This window comes from Dipodomys ordii, unplaced genomic scaffold, assembly GCF_000151885.1.
Source record: "Dipodomys ordii isolate 6190 unplaced genomic scaffold, Dord_2.0 Scaffold199, whole genome shotgun sequence".
Taxonomy (NCBI): Eukaryota; Metazoa; Chordata; class Mammalia; order Rodentia; family Heteromyidae; genus Dipodomys; species Dipodomys ordii.
In genome coordinates this window covers 2239388-2256387 of record NW_012267415.1, presented here as the reverse complement: position 1 = coordinate 2256387, position 17000 = coordinate 2239388, and the positions used below count along the sequence as shown (strand labels likewise).

Sequence of the window (17000 nt, the reverse complement as noted above, 5' to 3'; positions counted from 1 at the left end):
CTAGCAGATGAAAGGAAAATTTATTTCCACAGTTGTCATCAATTTAAAGATTTAGATGTTACAGTTGTTTTATTTGATTTAAATATAGAAAAATTGTAAAATATTTTTAATATTTTCACACAAAGTTTCATTGTGCTTCTACCTGACTGATATCAAGTCTGAAGTACAACCACTGTCTTTTGTGCATAATAATAAAATGAGCAGTTTGATTTTATATCATTCTAATCTGTATTTGTGGTAATGATAGAAACATAGTTTTCCAGCTGTGGCATTTGCATATTATAGTATGTTAAAGTATTTTTATGTTTCCATGCTTCAGGATGTCCCTTCAAGTTGACAGCCTTAAAAATCCACATTTTTCTCCGCATTCTCAACAAAAATAGTATTTGCCCTTAGATCAAGTCTTATAAAATGTCATTCATCTGTAACTGGCTGTACAGGGATCCCCACATGTGAATTCAGCAGCATTTTGCCATTTTGAGATGAGAAATCACAGTACTGTGCAATGTAAATTTTATTAAAACTGTAAGCAAGGGAAATTATTCATTACATGCTTCCTTTCTTCTTTTACAGATATGTAGTTTTAGAAGGCTCTGTTATAATATTGCATGTGGAGTTGATACAAAAGAAAACACACCTTGTAACAGGAAAATGTATTGGCATAATTTTCTCTGTAGCCCATTTATTCTTTCTGCAGGTTAATTCTTTTCAAGGTATATATATATATATGTATGCATTTATGAGGACCATATTTATTGTATAAATTTGATGTTGTGATCTTGGCCTCTGTTCCTTTTACAGGTATTCATTTAGTGGCTGCTGTGCATTTAGCAAAGGGCTGTCACATCTCCTGTGCTGAGTTTAATTTTGTTGTGCATGGCACTTCCGTTAGGTGGGCTCGGCTTTGTTGTTGAATCAACTGAAATCATTCAAACGTTTCATTTATTGGGCTGAACACTTCAAGTGCTGTGTGTGTGTGTCTGTGTTTATTTTTCAGCCATTATCTTTTGTCATTGATACCCAATTCCATTTCCAACAGTTTCATGATGGGACGCTAAATGAACTCTCTTTTCATGTTTCAGCCAATCAGTGAGCAACAGCTGGCAGACAGTGGCCAATCATGTAAAGACTACCTTATATACTGTGAGAGGACTACGGCCCAATACCATCTATTTGTTCATGGTCAGAGCAATCAACTCCCAAGGTCTGAGTGACCCAAGCCCAATGTCAGATCCTGTGCGGACGCAAGGTAATATCACTATCTCTAAACCTAACTGGTCCTAGAGCACCAGACATTCATTTTAGAAGAGATGTTTCGAAAGCAATGTACCTTGATTTTTCTGTGCTGATTCACAGGACTTTATTCAGTGATGGGGAAGAATTTTTGCTGTTCATCTTGTTAAGCTGTGTCCTCCTGCTGGATGTTGCTTGGTTTATGCAATTAAAAGAAGGCACAATATTTGGAAGCACCTGACTACTAAAAACAAATTAACTAAGTTAGAACTTCGTTGTGTTTACAATGGTGTTAAAATGTTTATTCTTCTTTGTGTGGGTTATACAAAAGCAAAAAGCAGTTCTGTAATGGATAGACAAAAGTATGGCCTTCACAAAGCCTACTTTTATTGTGCAGTGCAGCTCAAAGTGAAATGAATGTCTATGTCCCTGAAAACAAGAACTCAGATGTCCAGGGTCCAGGTGAATAGATCCTCAGCCAGAGCCCTGTGTATATGCTTGTATGCCCTCCAGGTGGTCAAGTTTAAGAATTACCAGTACTAGCTTTTATTTAATCAGCTGTTTGAAGGAGTAACCTCTTTCAGGAAACAGTAAATTCAGTTCTTCCTGACTCAGTGAATGCTTTTGACTAAGATAAAATTCCCCATAACATTAAAATATAGTTAACTTCAGAATGGAAAACTTCCCCATCCCATTTTTAATAACCTGTCTCCTCTTACTGAGAAGTTACTGAGGGCTGAGATTTAAAGTAGGCTGTTTCAGTATAGTTTATCTTCCTAGTACTAGGTGAGGGGAATCAATTCAATAGAAAATGGAGCCTGTTGTTCATACAACTTAATTGCTGCAGAGTTCTTGAGAAAGGATTGTTTCTTTGCTAAGATGTTAAACAAGATATAATTCAGAGTAGTATTCTGTGTTAGAAAAGCACTGTATAACCATAAAAATCTTATTATAATTACAGTGCAGTTCAGTGGTAGTAACTACCATTGCCATTTTAATAGAGAATGGAAGCTTTAAGGAAACAAATGAAATAAAATCACCACATGACTGTAATGTTAACATGATGACAGTCTAGAGACAAAGCAATTCCACATGGTTATTGTTCTTGAAGAAGTAATGTGATTAATTTTCCATGATGATAAAAGACCTGTAAGTGAAGATCCTGTCTCCAGAGAGAGGAAAACACAACAAAACAAACAAACAAAAAACACAACAAAGACTTGGAAAGCCTTATATTTTAGATCCAATTGCTTTTAGTGTCTCTGAATTTAGTGAATAAATTAAATTTTTGAATGTGACATAGAAGAGGTATACAATTTGAAATCAAGAAATTATAGTGCCTAGATTACTTTTACTTATGTGGTTGTGTTAGTTTTTGTACATGGCTGTAAGATAAGGTAGAGATGGTAAGACAGCTTGCCCTGATCATTCAATAACTACAGTCACTAAATCTCAACTCATAAAATAACTCCCAGTGAAAAGGTCAAAAAGAGATTAATGAAAAACTGCTTGTGAACTGGCTCGTTCCACTTGAGAGACTATACAAAGCAAAAGACATGTTCTCTTACAGATACCTAATAGGAAAGGCTCATGCATTCAGTCTAAACGTCAACATCATTTTCATTTCCAAAGTGCACTTTGTTTTATTAGCTCTTATTTTCAAAGGTAGTGAATACCATAGAATCTAGAAATTATTTATTTCATTAAGAATAGCAAATAGCTATACATCAACATCATAGTAGATTATATACCTATCAACAAAGATGAATATCTTTCATAAAATGGAACAATTTTTTCTCAATCAACCAATAATTTACTTTGCTGTTTATATCAGCCTTGAAATGAAAAATATACCTCTAAAGTATGCTCCCAATTTTTATGTTCTAATTAAAGTTAGTGTACCATAGTGAATTACCATAGGAACTTAAAAATTCTTTTGCAAGAATGTTGCATTTTGACAAGAGAAAAATAAGAGGACAGATTAAGAAAGTAAATCATGTTAAGTTAAACTTCATTCCTTAAATTAAGTGGTTTGCAGAAAATAATCACTGTAACCTTGAAACATACCAGCTTAAAAAACAGTCAGTTTGATGATGTATGAAATGCCATTAAATAATGGACTTAAACGCCTACAATTCATCTTTTTTTGTTTTTTTTTTTTTTGCTTCACAAAGAATATATCTCCTTCCTTCTCCAATGCAGCTATAGAACATCTTTTTCAGATATTGGAAGCTTCTTCCAAATCTATTACTTTGGAGCATTTTATCAGTAGTCTAAGTTTTCCAGTTTTGTAATTTTCTGTTCCTATCCTGTTTGTCTTTGATGACATAAATCACCTCCTCAGTTTCTCAATTTTCTTCTTGCTCTGAAAGAGGTCAGAGTATAGGAAAACACAACCAGTTGATATGATATGGGATTCAAACAAACTTTCAGATGTGCCTGACAAGTTGAGATCGTTAATGTGTCACCATATATACATACTAGTTTGGTGGATTTAAATGCCTATCATTTATCATTGGCGCAGATAGCTTAGTCTTTCTAAATAGAAAATCTAATGATCTTCCATGACAATGTATCTCTATACTTGAAAGGAAATGAGGGATTGTAAACAGGTTTTTTAGTGTATTTTAATAAAGACAAATACTGTCTCTCAAACTATGATTATTTATATTTACATACAAATATATGTATATACACACATATACATATATGTGTAAATATATATGAAATGTGTAAAACCTTTCATTTGTTTTTTTATTATTTTTTAAATGGTTGTATCCAGGAATTACAATGTACAATTTCCATTTATGTGCCTAGTGCTTAATAATCAGTCACCCCTTTAGAACATTCATTCATCCCTATCCTTAACTCAAAACTTCTTGTAAAAAAAAAAAAAAACTTCTTGTAAGAAAAGTTTTAATTTTTCCTCTGTAGTGAGCTCTAAACATATTATGTTGGCTTTTATAGAAATGAACTTCAATTGTAGCATGTGTTTTTAAAACGGGGAGTGGTTGTCTTCTCTTACTGCAGATATCAGCCCACCGGCGCAAGGAGTGGATCACAGACAAGTACAGAAGGAACTGGGAGATGTCATTGTTCGTCTTCACACTCCCGTTGTCCTTACCCCCACGAATGTCCAAGTCACGTGGACTGTAAGTTTCCAAACATTGAATTAAGCTTTATATACAGCTTCGCATGTCGTAACAAAGCCTATATTAGATTTTTTGAAGGAAAACAAAACAAAAAATGCAAATAAACAAGGCCAAATAAGTAATTAACAGTCATTCATCTTTCTCCTCTATCTTAGTTCTATGGAACCACTAATATATTTTCGATCTCTATAGATTGACTTAATGTTTCATATATATAAATTCATATACTATATCATTTTTTTGTTCCTGGCTTCTTTTTACCCAATGTAATGTTTTTGAGGGTCATCCATGTTGTAGTACCTGTCTTTGTTCTTTATAGTACATAATTATTTCATTCTGTTCATGCCCTTCTCCAATAACATTCTGTTCTTCAGCTATATCACATTTTCTTTACCCCTTCTGCAATTGATAGTCCTTGGATTGGTTCAAATTTTGGCTATTAAGTTGCAATAAACATTTTTTCTCATTTTTGTGTGAATATGTAAGATTCATTTGTCTTGCCATATACCTATGGATTGTTGAGTAATATAGTAAATCCATGCTTCACAAACATGGCTGAACTGCTAGAATATTTATCTGTGTGATGATACTGTTTGTATTCTAGTCAGCGCTGTTTGTTTTGGTGTTTCACCTTCTTCCAAGTCCTTCTGAGTTCTTTCCATCTTCTTGAACACTTACTCTGTTTTGCTCTGGTTAAAGGCATTTTAGTAGATGTTCACTATGATTTCAATTTCATTGTAGGTCTGACATATTTGATTAATGAATAATAATATAGTCCATCTTTTCATGTATTTGTGGCCATTTGTATTTTTCATTCAGAAAAACACATTCAAATTCTTAGTCCATTTTCAAGTTATTTGTCTCTTTATTACAGACTTTAAAGGAGTAATTATGTATTCAGAATATGTCGTTTGTCAGATTTATGATTTGCAAATGTTTCCAGTCTGTGTTTTGCTTTTGGTTTCTTGATGGTGTTATTAGAAGCACAAAAAAGTTTATATCTGAGTATTTTTCTGAATTTAAAGCAACCATCTTTATATTCTATTAGCTGAAACATATGTAAAACACATCACATATAAGCCAGGAATTAGTGACTCTGGTACTCACGAGGATAAGATCTGAGGATAAAGGTGAAAGCCATTCCTGGCAGGAAAGTCTTTGACACTCTTTTTTTTTGGCAATATTAGTGATATAGCAGGCTTTTAGCCTTTATTACTATTATTATTATTATTAAGTTTTTTATTGTGAAAAAACCGTACAGAGGGGTTACAATTACATGAGCAAGGTAAGGAGTACATTTCTTATCAAGCATTTTTGCCTCCTCCTTTGTTTCCCTTTACCATCACTGCCCTCCCATCACCCCCCTGCCCTCCCCCAAAGTTGAAAAGTTTGTTTTTCAACATAACGTCTTGTACATCTCATTGCAATGGGTCCATATATACCCCTATTTAAACAATTTGTTTTTTCCCTTCTCCTCCCCAAATTATACCAACATCAAATACAGTGAAAACAGGAGTTATTTTCTGTCATTTTTCAGTCTATTTTCTGGCTTATAAGTACAACATTGGATAATCCTTTAAACTATGACTAAAAGTTTTTTTAAAAGCCAGATGGTGGTGAGTCACACCTGTAATCCTAGCTACTCAATAGGATGTGATCCAAGGATTATGGTTCAAAGCCAGCCCATGTAGGGTTCAAATCCATGAGCCTTTTATACCCAATTAACCACCAAAAAGCCAAAAGTGGACCCATGGCTCAAGGAGTATAGCACCATCCTTGAAAAAAAACCTCAGGGATAGCACAGAATGAGCACACAAAATGAATTATAATTATTTAAGATTATAATATTGCTACTTCCATTTTGATAGGTTTTGAATAAACTTATTTGATCTTTATCATATAATATTTTCTGTTGCTGTGTTCGCATGATGGGAAGATGTTACTCTTATCATTATTCCATGTAACAATCAGGAGCATATATCCCATGTTTCTTTCAGTATCTTTATCTACAAAACTACCCAATAAAAAGTAGCATATTTTTTCAGGGGATATTTTCCCTCATTCTCAATTGAAAACATATTGGTAGTTTGAGAGAGCCTCTTTCAACTTGCTTCTCAATGAGGGTAAGAATTAAAGTAGCATGATTGTCAATATAGTTAGTCACTTTAGCACACACTGAGTTTAAGAGTTTGTAAAGGAGCATGTTTGTCAATATAGTTAGTCACTTTAGCACACACTGAGTTTAAGAGTTTGTAAAATTAGATCAGAATTATATGGCAGTATACTTGGAGTTCCTCTAGGAATGCGGCTACTTATTACAAGTTTGTGAATCCATCACCTTCAAAGACAGTGATGTCCAGACTATTACTTTTATGTCTGTTTCTACTGTGGAGTGTCTGTGATGAAATATTTCTTCAATAACTGTTCATTAAGTTGGTTTTACACTTATTTTGTTTGAAAATATAAGTAATTCAATCCTTCAACCCATATCACAGGTGCTAGTTCAGGCAGTTTAGAGTCATAAATGAGATACATCACTGTACCTTCTTTAAGGAAAGTAAGTCCAGTGAAAAATGTCAGACTGAAGGTAAATCTATTGCCAAAGAAATTGTGACTATTTTGTGTAATAATTTCAGCTTGCTAAATGGACAAGGGAGGAGAAACACACTCCTCATCACAGGCTGATGTTAAAGCAGTAGTAGTTAACAAGCTCCATTTCCTAAACCTAATTACTGTAATAATGAATGCAAGCAAAGCTAATAAGAAAATAGTTATTATCTAGTAGAGATCATTAAAGACAAAAAGAATCACAGACCTCTGCTGCTTAAGCATTATGCCAGTGGCACTGGAGAATATTTTTCTTCAAACTCAACTTTCAGAACTGTATTAAAAGCAAATCATTCAGGAGCAAAGCAAATTCACTTCAAATTTTCTGCTTACCATGGAGGTTTTGGTTTTTGTGTAGTTCTTTACATTGAAAAGATAATTACTGACAATCTCAAAGAATTCAATCAAAACACTAAAAGCTAGCTATACCTATGCCACCCGCCTCCCCTTCTTTATAAAGTACCTTCTTCAACAAACAGCTCTAGAGCTCTATGTGTGTTGGCTTCAGTAGTCATTTCTCAGTGTGTGTACTCTTGAGCTGTTCAGAATGTTAGAGACTGTGCTGTCATTCAAACTCAGGTCTTATACTGAACATCTGAAGCACTTTCCATAGCTATTCAATCATAGCTATATTTTTCTTTCAGGCTCACAAACTACCATCTTTTTAATTTCATAGGACCCCACAAATTTGTGGTAGACTGATTAAAATCTCCTCTGAACAAACATCTTTTTTTATGATCAGAACATCAATAAAACTACCCAAAAGTGTATGATGCAACTTGAAAAAAGATCATCTGTCCCAAGGCCCTACAATAGGGAGTGGTATTGAATGTATATGCACAGTAAAAGTCCACCTATTTATTTAAGGGAATGGTCAGCATTTTTATTTTTTGTTTCTACCTGTAACTGTAGATTGTCCCCTACAAAACTATACCAACTGCACAAAATACAAGCACTACATTACTAAGCAGGCCATTGTCCTATTTCAGGCTAATGGCAGTGCCCGCTGAAGTGAGCAAGGCAATGTTGTGTAGTAAACACTAGCTTCATAAAGTCTCCAAAACACTTAATTAATGAAAACCAAACATGGATAAAACCAATTTGCCCTGATTTACAGACTCTCTTCATCTGGAAACAGCTGCTTAATGTTCTCCTTAAAAACACAGCTTGCTTCTTTCAGTATTAACAAGCTATTATTGTGAGTTATGTCTTTCTTTCAGCAGATAAATTCACTTAAACCAAATGTGGACAAGTTTATAAAATGTAAGATCACTGTTGTTCTAATATGCACTGCAAGGATTTTTTTGAACTTTGACAGTTTTGATGAAAGGTGTCTCTCTCTGGTCCTCATATATTTAATAGTTTGCTTCTTGGTAGCATTATTTTATAATGTTGGAATAACTTTTGGTTTTCAAAATAAATATTGTCAGTGTATGGAAGTACAGAAGGGTAGAATAGATGGTGGCCCTATGCACAGAAACCTTCATGTTAGACCTGGACTCACTTATTCTTGATGTCATGTCATATGAGGTACTAATTCCAGAAAATCTTTTGAGATTTGGAAGCTATTGGGTGAGTGAAGAAATTCTTACTTGTCCAGACTCATTTGAAAGGTGAAAACAGCAACACAAAGGAATGCAGGGGCTCCTATACACCCACTTTATGGAGTTTACCAGCTTGGTATTCCAAACATAGAAACAAAATTCTTTGTTCCACTTTATTTTAATTCAAGTTCTACATTTTGGCCTTTTGAATGGCAATATTTTAAACTACTAATCGTTTATCTTCTTTGCTTCCTATCCTTAACAATAAAACATTCCACAACTAAATAAGCAATGTTAGAAGTCAATACCCACAAACATATTTTGTTAGATGTTTGTACCCAAAAGAATGTTGACAACTGAATAAAGAAAAATTGGAAATAAGTGTATCCATCAGAAGATGGAGATGGCTAAGTGGGCAATAAATATCTCCATTATCACATTCTCAACTTCCCCTTTTTCTGCCACTTTCTGAAATGAAATTATTTCTTTCCTGCTAATCTTATACTTGATTTAACAGTGAAATATGTCAAGTATAAATTTTCTTAAGATCTGGCTGTTAAACTGCAATATAGATGACTAATTGGAGATGGTGCTGTCAAAGTTTATGTTTAAATCAGGCATTTATACAACTAGCATCAGCCATTAAGAACTGTTTAAAATTCTTTTCAAAAATTATAAGAATTTTCACTTGAAGTTGAAAAGGTCGTAGGTTTCCTGTTAATTTTGTACTATAAGTATATAAAGAGTAAATGGTCCATTTTTGTCTTGCATTTATATGTGCTTGATTTTTATGTAAACACCATAAGTGAATAAAAATACTTTTAAAAGTTCTCTGTGATAGGAATTTTCAAATTCAAAATATCAGATTGGTATTGAAAAATAGCTGCTGTACTTTAAAAGAGAGAAGAAAGTTGTCATAATGTGTTCAGTGAAGCTGTTAAAGTAGATAAAAGCTAGTAAAATAATAAAATATTACTTACTATTGTTCCTAGAAGTAATGTTTTTCATGCATTTAAAACAGATATTTTAGCTCTATAAATTTAACCTATCCTATCTTTGTACAGGCATGCCAAGTTTATATATTCTCTTCTATTATCTCCCTGTCACATGCTTCTTTTATTATAGACTAGAACTTGTGACATCTTCAGGGAAAGTCTCCTCTCCTGGAGCCAGCCAGCCTCCTCTACACTATAGGCCTTCTTACTTCCTGCCATACTTTACTCAAAAAATTTGCTTTTTCTTATTTTGTAATCATAACTCTATTCTACCAGCATGCTAAACATCTGAGGGCAAGACGTTGACGGTACCCTCAACTGGTTTTGGTTATAGAATTCAGCCAAGTTTCTAGCACTAACTAGTAGGGATGAAAAAAAATAGTATTTTCAGTGAGTGAATAGAAAGAGGTGAGAGTGGAAATCCCTGACAAATGGTGTGTGATGTATAAAATCATAAAAATAAATTGTTTAATGCAGGAAGTATCAATTGAATGAGGAAACACAAAGCTTGTCTTGGGCTTAACAGCCCTTTGTACAAATCTATACAACCTGAGATAATTGAATATATGTATAGATATTGTAAAATATTTTAAATACAAAAGTGAGCTGGTCCACACTTCATTTTAAAAATACTCATAAGGACAATGTGAATTGAGAATTGGAAGAGCTTATTACAAGCATTTAGAGTTATACTGAATTGGATGACGATGCTGAGAGGCTGATATGGGAGAAGAAAAGTTGAACCATTATGATATCTGACATGCTGATCTTCAGGTTCTAATCACTTTGGTTTGATTTTCAGGTGGATCGTCAGCCTCAGTTTATTCAAGGATACCGAGTGATGTATCGTCAGACTTCAGGCCTGCAAGCTACAACTTCATGGCAGAATTTAGATGCCAAAGTCCCTACTGAACGGAGTGCTGTTTTAGTCAATCTCAAAAAGGGTGTGACCTATGAAATTAAAGTTCGACCATATTTTAATGAGTTCCAAGGAATGGATAGTGAATCCAAAACAGTTCGAACTACTGAAGAAGGTCAGTTTGATCACTCTTTGCCTTCCTCCCTCCTTCCCTTTCTCCTTACCTTCCTCCCTTCTCCCTCCCTTCCTTCATTCCTTCGTTCCTTCCTCTCTCCCCACTCTATTCCTTCTTTCTTTCTTCCTCTTCTATAATTTTTATTTTATAAGCCAGAGACTTTATATTCAACCTAAGTTGGCCTATAATGCATGACCTTCCTTTTCTGTCTCCCAAGAGTCACAATTACATGCATATACTACCACACAAACTTTATTATTCAGATTTCCAACGTAAATCAAACTTAACATGACAGTGAAATCAATTAATTTCCCTGTTCCTTGAAAGAATAGTAAGAATGCATCAAGCTACGAACTGATTTCCTTCCTAAATTCTAGGAATTTAGGAACTCTAAAACTGAGTGTAAATTGGATTTTTTATTAAATATTTCGTGATAGTGCACTTGAATTGTATGATTATTTTCCCCACATTTTACATGGATTCAGGTTATTTTTGTTTCATTAATGACAGACTGTAGGAAACCCAAGACCACAAGAACTTCATGGTGACTAATCTAGCAAAACACACAGGCAGTCCCAGTCTGACCCATAATTTGATTAGAAGGCTACTTGCATATTTTCACATATGCTATCGCTATTTTAATGCCAATCTATGATAGACTTGAAACTAAAGACAAACTAAATGACCCAGTCCATTTACTTTACTCAGCCTTAACCTAACTGTTGCCGTCAAAGTTGAAAAGTGAGATGGCAAATGAAACCAGTCTCCAGTGCTGCTTTTTGTACCAATTTTGTGTGCACACCTCCTATTAAGAGCTTCTGTCTAAATATATTTCATTTAAAATGATCTACAAAAGAGCTTTAAGAAAATGTATATTGGTTGTACTAACAGGTAGATAGTTGTTTGACTTAAGAGATTTTCATTTATACATTGCCAATAATATGATATCCAGAAAAATATTTGCACATTTTTTTCATTATCTTTAAATATTTAGATGAAAGAGTTTTAATTCAGTGTCAGTTTATGAATATAATGCATCGTGATCAGTGTCACCCTTCCAACATTCTCCCTTTATACATGGAAAGACATACAGGTTTTTAAATGCACTATTAATCTACTTTAAGATATCTGAAAAAAATGGAAAAAACACTAAAATTAACAATAATATTTTTACCCTCTATTATAGTGCAAATTGGCACTACTAATGAGTGGTACTATTCTTAACATAGAGTGTTAGGTTTGACTAGCTTTCACTGAAGTTCAACTTTTCCTTGAGATTAGACATTTATCACTGCTCAGTTCACATTTGTCTCTAAGTTCAGTGGCCTGGTGATGGTAACAAATGGAAATAAGCTGGACTATGTCTGCGAACATTGAGCAGTGATTTGTGTTTGTTCACATTTGTAGGAAGAAGCTGAGCACTGGAATAATTGAACTGTCAGGAAGCAGGCCCGGTGTTCTCAGAAAGCCAGCAGCCAGGGCAATGAAAAGCCAGTTTCAAAAATGTTATTTTACAGGGAAGTCTACTTAATAACTACAGGGCAGGTAGCCAAGAGGTCAGATTTATGTCATTGTGCCATAGTTTAGAACCATACTGTTAGTGAAGAGCAAAGTGTTTTGGCATTTGATGGTCAGAAACCTATATCTCAGTGTAAATGTGGTCACACATTCATCACAGACATAACAAATATGGGAGCCATTATCAGCTAGACTTTTATCTGTTGGGGAGGGGTACTTAGAATATTATTGAAGGGTTAAACTGGGTAGAGCTGTGGGAAAAAAATTGATAATTTTACATAAAGCCCTTCCAAGATGAGAATATCTTGGATTTAAGAAAAAAATCAAGAAAATACCTTTTTCAATTTTTGTTAAATTCAGAAGTTCCTTGAACAGAGAGTTTTTCTTTAAAATGAATATTTCTTAGCTTTCAGGTACACTGAATGGTACTGACTGCAGTTTAATATCAGGAATGATTTTTCACTCATATCCCCTCAGCATGGTGATAATTAGTTATAGGAAAAACTATAAAGGAAGAGTTATTGTGGGAAATCAAAATATTCCCATTTCACATTTGACCCAACATGAACCTATTTTTATTTTTATCAGCAGGACCTCTTGTCCATCCCTATAAAATAAATTTTAATTTCAAAATATGGACCAGTTTATAATGGTCAATTATTTTCCCCAGGATAAAAGAAAACCATGTTTTCTTTGTTGTCATGTTTCTATTTTTATTTAGTAAACAGAAAACAAAACATTACAAAAAAAACTGCCAATAATGCTAACATTGGGTAATAATGTCTGATACAATGGTAGAGCTTGTCCTCTAAGAATATGTTTGATTGGAAGCATATTTGTGCATGTGTGATTTCCAGAAACACAGTCTGTTAGAGTTGGAATAATAAAATTCTACAATTAAACATATCTGGCTTCAAATCTGACCTGCTTTTTGGCTTTGATGAGTCTCTTACAGTAGCTTGTTCCCTTGTATGTAAAATGAGATAACAGTGATTTCTATCCCTTGAGCTTGTTTTAAGAATTAAAAATGACATGAAGCTGAGTGCTATAAAACACATTCATTCAAATTTAATTGTTAAATGTATTGAGAGTACATTAACTGGCCTGTTGCATTTGCTTTAAAGTTATGCAATGAATTTAAAGTGCTGTTTCTAGAATGTTGTCCCTATTGGACATTATATGCAGATTTTGAACTATTGGTAACTGGAATCTCATATGTCTTGGCATTATATTCGTTATCTGTAGGCAGCACGAATGTATACCACAAAGACCAGCAGTTTGCATTTATTCCAATTCCTTCTTCTGCAGCCCCAAGTGCCCCTCCACAATCTGTCACTGTGCTGACAGTTGGAAGCCAAAATAGCACAAGCATTAGTGTTTCCTGGGATCCTCCTCCTCCAGACCACCAGAATGGAATTATCCAAGAATACAAGGTAAGCTTGGCTGAAGAAGGAGGCCTCACAGACATAATGTCCCAGAGAAACCTCGGTGTTATAGGGAAACGGCATGTCCTAAAAAAGTAAGGCTCTACTATGAAGAAAGACATTTTTTTGTTTTGTATGTTCTTCCCCCATGGTATAACCCCTGTTTTCACTGTATTTCATTCCAGTGCCCTGCATCTTGTATATACATTTTTCTAATTTGGGGCGGAGAAGGGAAATAATAAAATGCTGAAACAAGGATATAGGTTGACCCATTGTAACAATGAGATGTACAAGGCACTATGTGGAAAATAAACTTTACAGCTTCTGGAACGGGGTGGGGGGTAGGGGGAGAGGCACAAGGGAGAAGTTGGGGATGTGGAGAGGGAAGGAATGGAAGGGGAAAAACAAAGGAGGGGGTAACAATGCTTGATAGCCAATGTACTCATTACCTTGCTCATGTAACTGTAACCCCTTTGTAAGTATAAAAATATAGATTTTTAAAAATGAGCAAGTTTCTGCACAAAGGAACTATATATCTTTGTATGACAGATCAGGAAAAATGCATAGGGAATTAGAATCAGATTTCAAGAAGAAACATACAACTCAACTGGACAGCTAAACTTCAAGACAGAAGAAATTGTCAGTAGTAGATTCAGGAGCTTCAAAAATTTTGAGTGATGGGGTTCAGGCGATGTTACAGCTCTCATCCCAGAACCTACATTATCTTTATTATTAGAATTCTCAGACATGTAACTCTGATATATGGGCAGGGATGGACAGGAAATAGGAACTGACACCACCAATCCTATACTGTATGCTGTGTTTATCTATTTTACTGTGGTTTTGTAAAAATATGTGCCTTGATAAAAGGAAGCCATTGAAATAAAGAAACTTAAAAGTAGTAGTTCTCTCAATTTCAACAGATTTGTTAATGTGTTGAAATAGTACTTCTTCTTTCATCTATTTCTAACTTTTTAAAACCAGATTTTGCTTAATTGCACTGTTATTTGATATTGTGGGGTGTAAAATACCTAATTAACCTTTGGGAAGATCCCAAAATAAAACATTTTGTTATTATAAATATTTCTAGTTGAGTGTGTTCGTGTATTCCTGTTCTCTTCACACTGAGAAGGCAAAGGCAAGAGGATCAAGAGTTTCAGGCCAATCTGAGCCACATATTGAAATCTCATGGCAAACTAACAACAGAAAAAATAACATATGCTCTAGATTCACAGGAAGAAATCTAGATACTCTACTGCACCTTCACAATTTATGTTCATATTAATAATCTTCCTATGTTAGTTATCTAGTAAGATAAAAATCCTATGTTATGGGAAGGGATGTGAGGGGGAAACAAAGGAGGAGGGAAATAATAAAATGTACTCATTATCTTGCCCATGTAATTGTAACCCCTCTGTACAGTATTTTCACAATAAAAAAAATCCTATTTTAGTATTGTTTGCTTGTAGCTTTGCTAGTCTTACTATGTGAAATTCAACTGAATAACTTTACCCAAAATTTTATTTTTATTTCTAAAACATAATAAAAATTTAAATAGGATTTTGTTAAGTTAAAGATAAACTTACTCAAGCAAATAGATAAACTAAATACCTAGGATTTTAGCTTAGATTTGTTCTCATCACAATGTAAACACATGTACCTAAGAAGAATAAATGTCTTTATAGTAATGGCATAATTATATAGCTTAGACAGTTATATAAATTTTAGGAGGTTATTGGAACACTGAAGACATGATTGACAATTTATGTCTGTGTTAATAAGGTTAGGAATTTGTTTTGCACCATCTATGACTAAATAACCTAAACAATTAATTTGTTAAATATTGATAATGATCACAATGTTTTTCATGTTATACAAATCTCATTCCATACTGATATATATATATATATATATATATATATATATATATATATATATATATACACATATATATGGGCTAGGCTTTCAGTAGGGACACAAAAGGTGTATGTAAATAAAAAAACACAATTCATAGAAATTACTAAAGAAGTTTCAGGAACATATCCTTGACATAAAAAAATTAAGTATTCCAAATTTTGTACATGAATGTAAAATGACAGAAATGTAGCAATATAGTGGAACATGTATAAGATTATATTTGTAACAGATTTCTACCTCCCCAAAGGAAATATATCATCAACTTTGCTTTCTACTCAGAGTAAAATCCCAGCTTATTAAAATCATTGTATAAAGACTTCCTACTACTTTGTTCTCATGAATGTGTGAAGATATACTTTGAATAATATTAAGATTTGTTAGTGTCAAGTTTAAATATTGGCTTACTTCATTTTAGTCAATAGTGATAACTTGGGACAATGAATCTTGTTAACTACTTATATGTAAGTTAATATTTTCTTAAGTGAAATATAAATTATTTGGGTATATTCCTGTATACCTCAAATAGTTTTACTTATAATCACCACACTTAGAATAGAGCATTTGGAAGAATAAATATTGATATGTTAGCAAGAGGAAATTATATGTTTTAATCCATATCAAAATGCTATTTGTAACCAAGGACTTCTTTTCAGAAATGTTATTACAAGAATCATTGTCACTTCCAACTCATTATGAGTACATAATCATGATTGTAAGATATAAATGAACATGATATTGTTTTAGCTTGTCTTATTATTTTTCCTTTAACATGTACACATGTCAATACACAAAGAGATTGGGCTATAAAATATCATGTACAAACAGCACGATAAGCCTAGAAAACAGAATGGGCCACTAATAACAAATATTTAATCAATTATAATTATCAGAAAAGATAATTTCATATTTATTATGTTTTTACTATGTTTTTGTAGATCTGGTGTCTGGGAAATGAAACACGATTCCATATCAACAAAACTGTGGATGCAGCCATTCGGTCTGTAATAATTGGTGGATTATTCCCAGGAATTCAGTACCGGGTAGAGGTGGCAGCCAGTACAAGTGCTGGGGTTGGAGTAAAAAGTGAACCGCAGCCAATAATAATTGGTAAGTATCCATGTCTGCCATCTGTATTTGGCTGTCAGCTGATAGTAAGGTAGATGCTTTTGAGTCAACATGCTAATTAGCTACAAGGATTTCTTACAAAAATAATTGATATGTAGCTAGGTGCTTGCTGGTGGCTTTTGCTTGTAATCCCAGCTACTTAGGAGGCAGAGATTTGAGAATCACAATTCTAAACCAGCCCTCGAATGTAACCAGTCAAAAGCCAAAAGTGGAGTTGTTGCTCAAGAATGCCAGGCTGGAGTGAAAAAGGCAAGTGAGAGCATGAGACTCTGAATTCAAAACAGAATACTAAATGAAGAAATTCATAAATAAATAAAAATAGTACCATTGCTTGTGCTCTTGTGACTCCAATAATTTTTTTTTAATTTAATTTTATTTTATTTGTGAACATACTGTACAGAGGGGTTACAATTGCATGGGCTGGATAATGCGTACATTTCTTACCAAGCAT

General features: G+C 33.7%; 1 protein-coding gene across 5 annotated transcripts in view; it reads left to right on the top strand.

Annotated features, from left to right (window-relative positions):
- The window catches only part of Robo2 (roundabout, axon guidance receptor, homolog 2 (Drosophila)), a 519781-nt gene that overhangs the window by 426380 nt on the left and 76401 nt on the right, over positions 1-17000 (top strand). For 4 of the 5 annotated variants that reach the window (XM_013034888.1, XM_013034887.1, XM_013034886.1 and 1 more), the window contains 5 exons: positions 1083-1249; positions 4264-4385; positions 10334-10565; positions 13392-13516; positions 16360-16531. In XM_013034888.1, coding sequence (XP_012890342.1) covers positions 1083-1249; positions 4264-4385; positions 10334-10565; positions 13392-13516; positions 16360-16531 — 818 coding nt within the window. Of the gene's footprint in view, positions 1-573; positions 714-1082; positions 1250-4263; positions 4386-10333; positions 10566-13391; positions 13517-16359; positions 16532-17000 lie in introns of all 5 variants that reach the window. The other variant, XM_013034889.1, reaches the window with a different exon arrangement.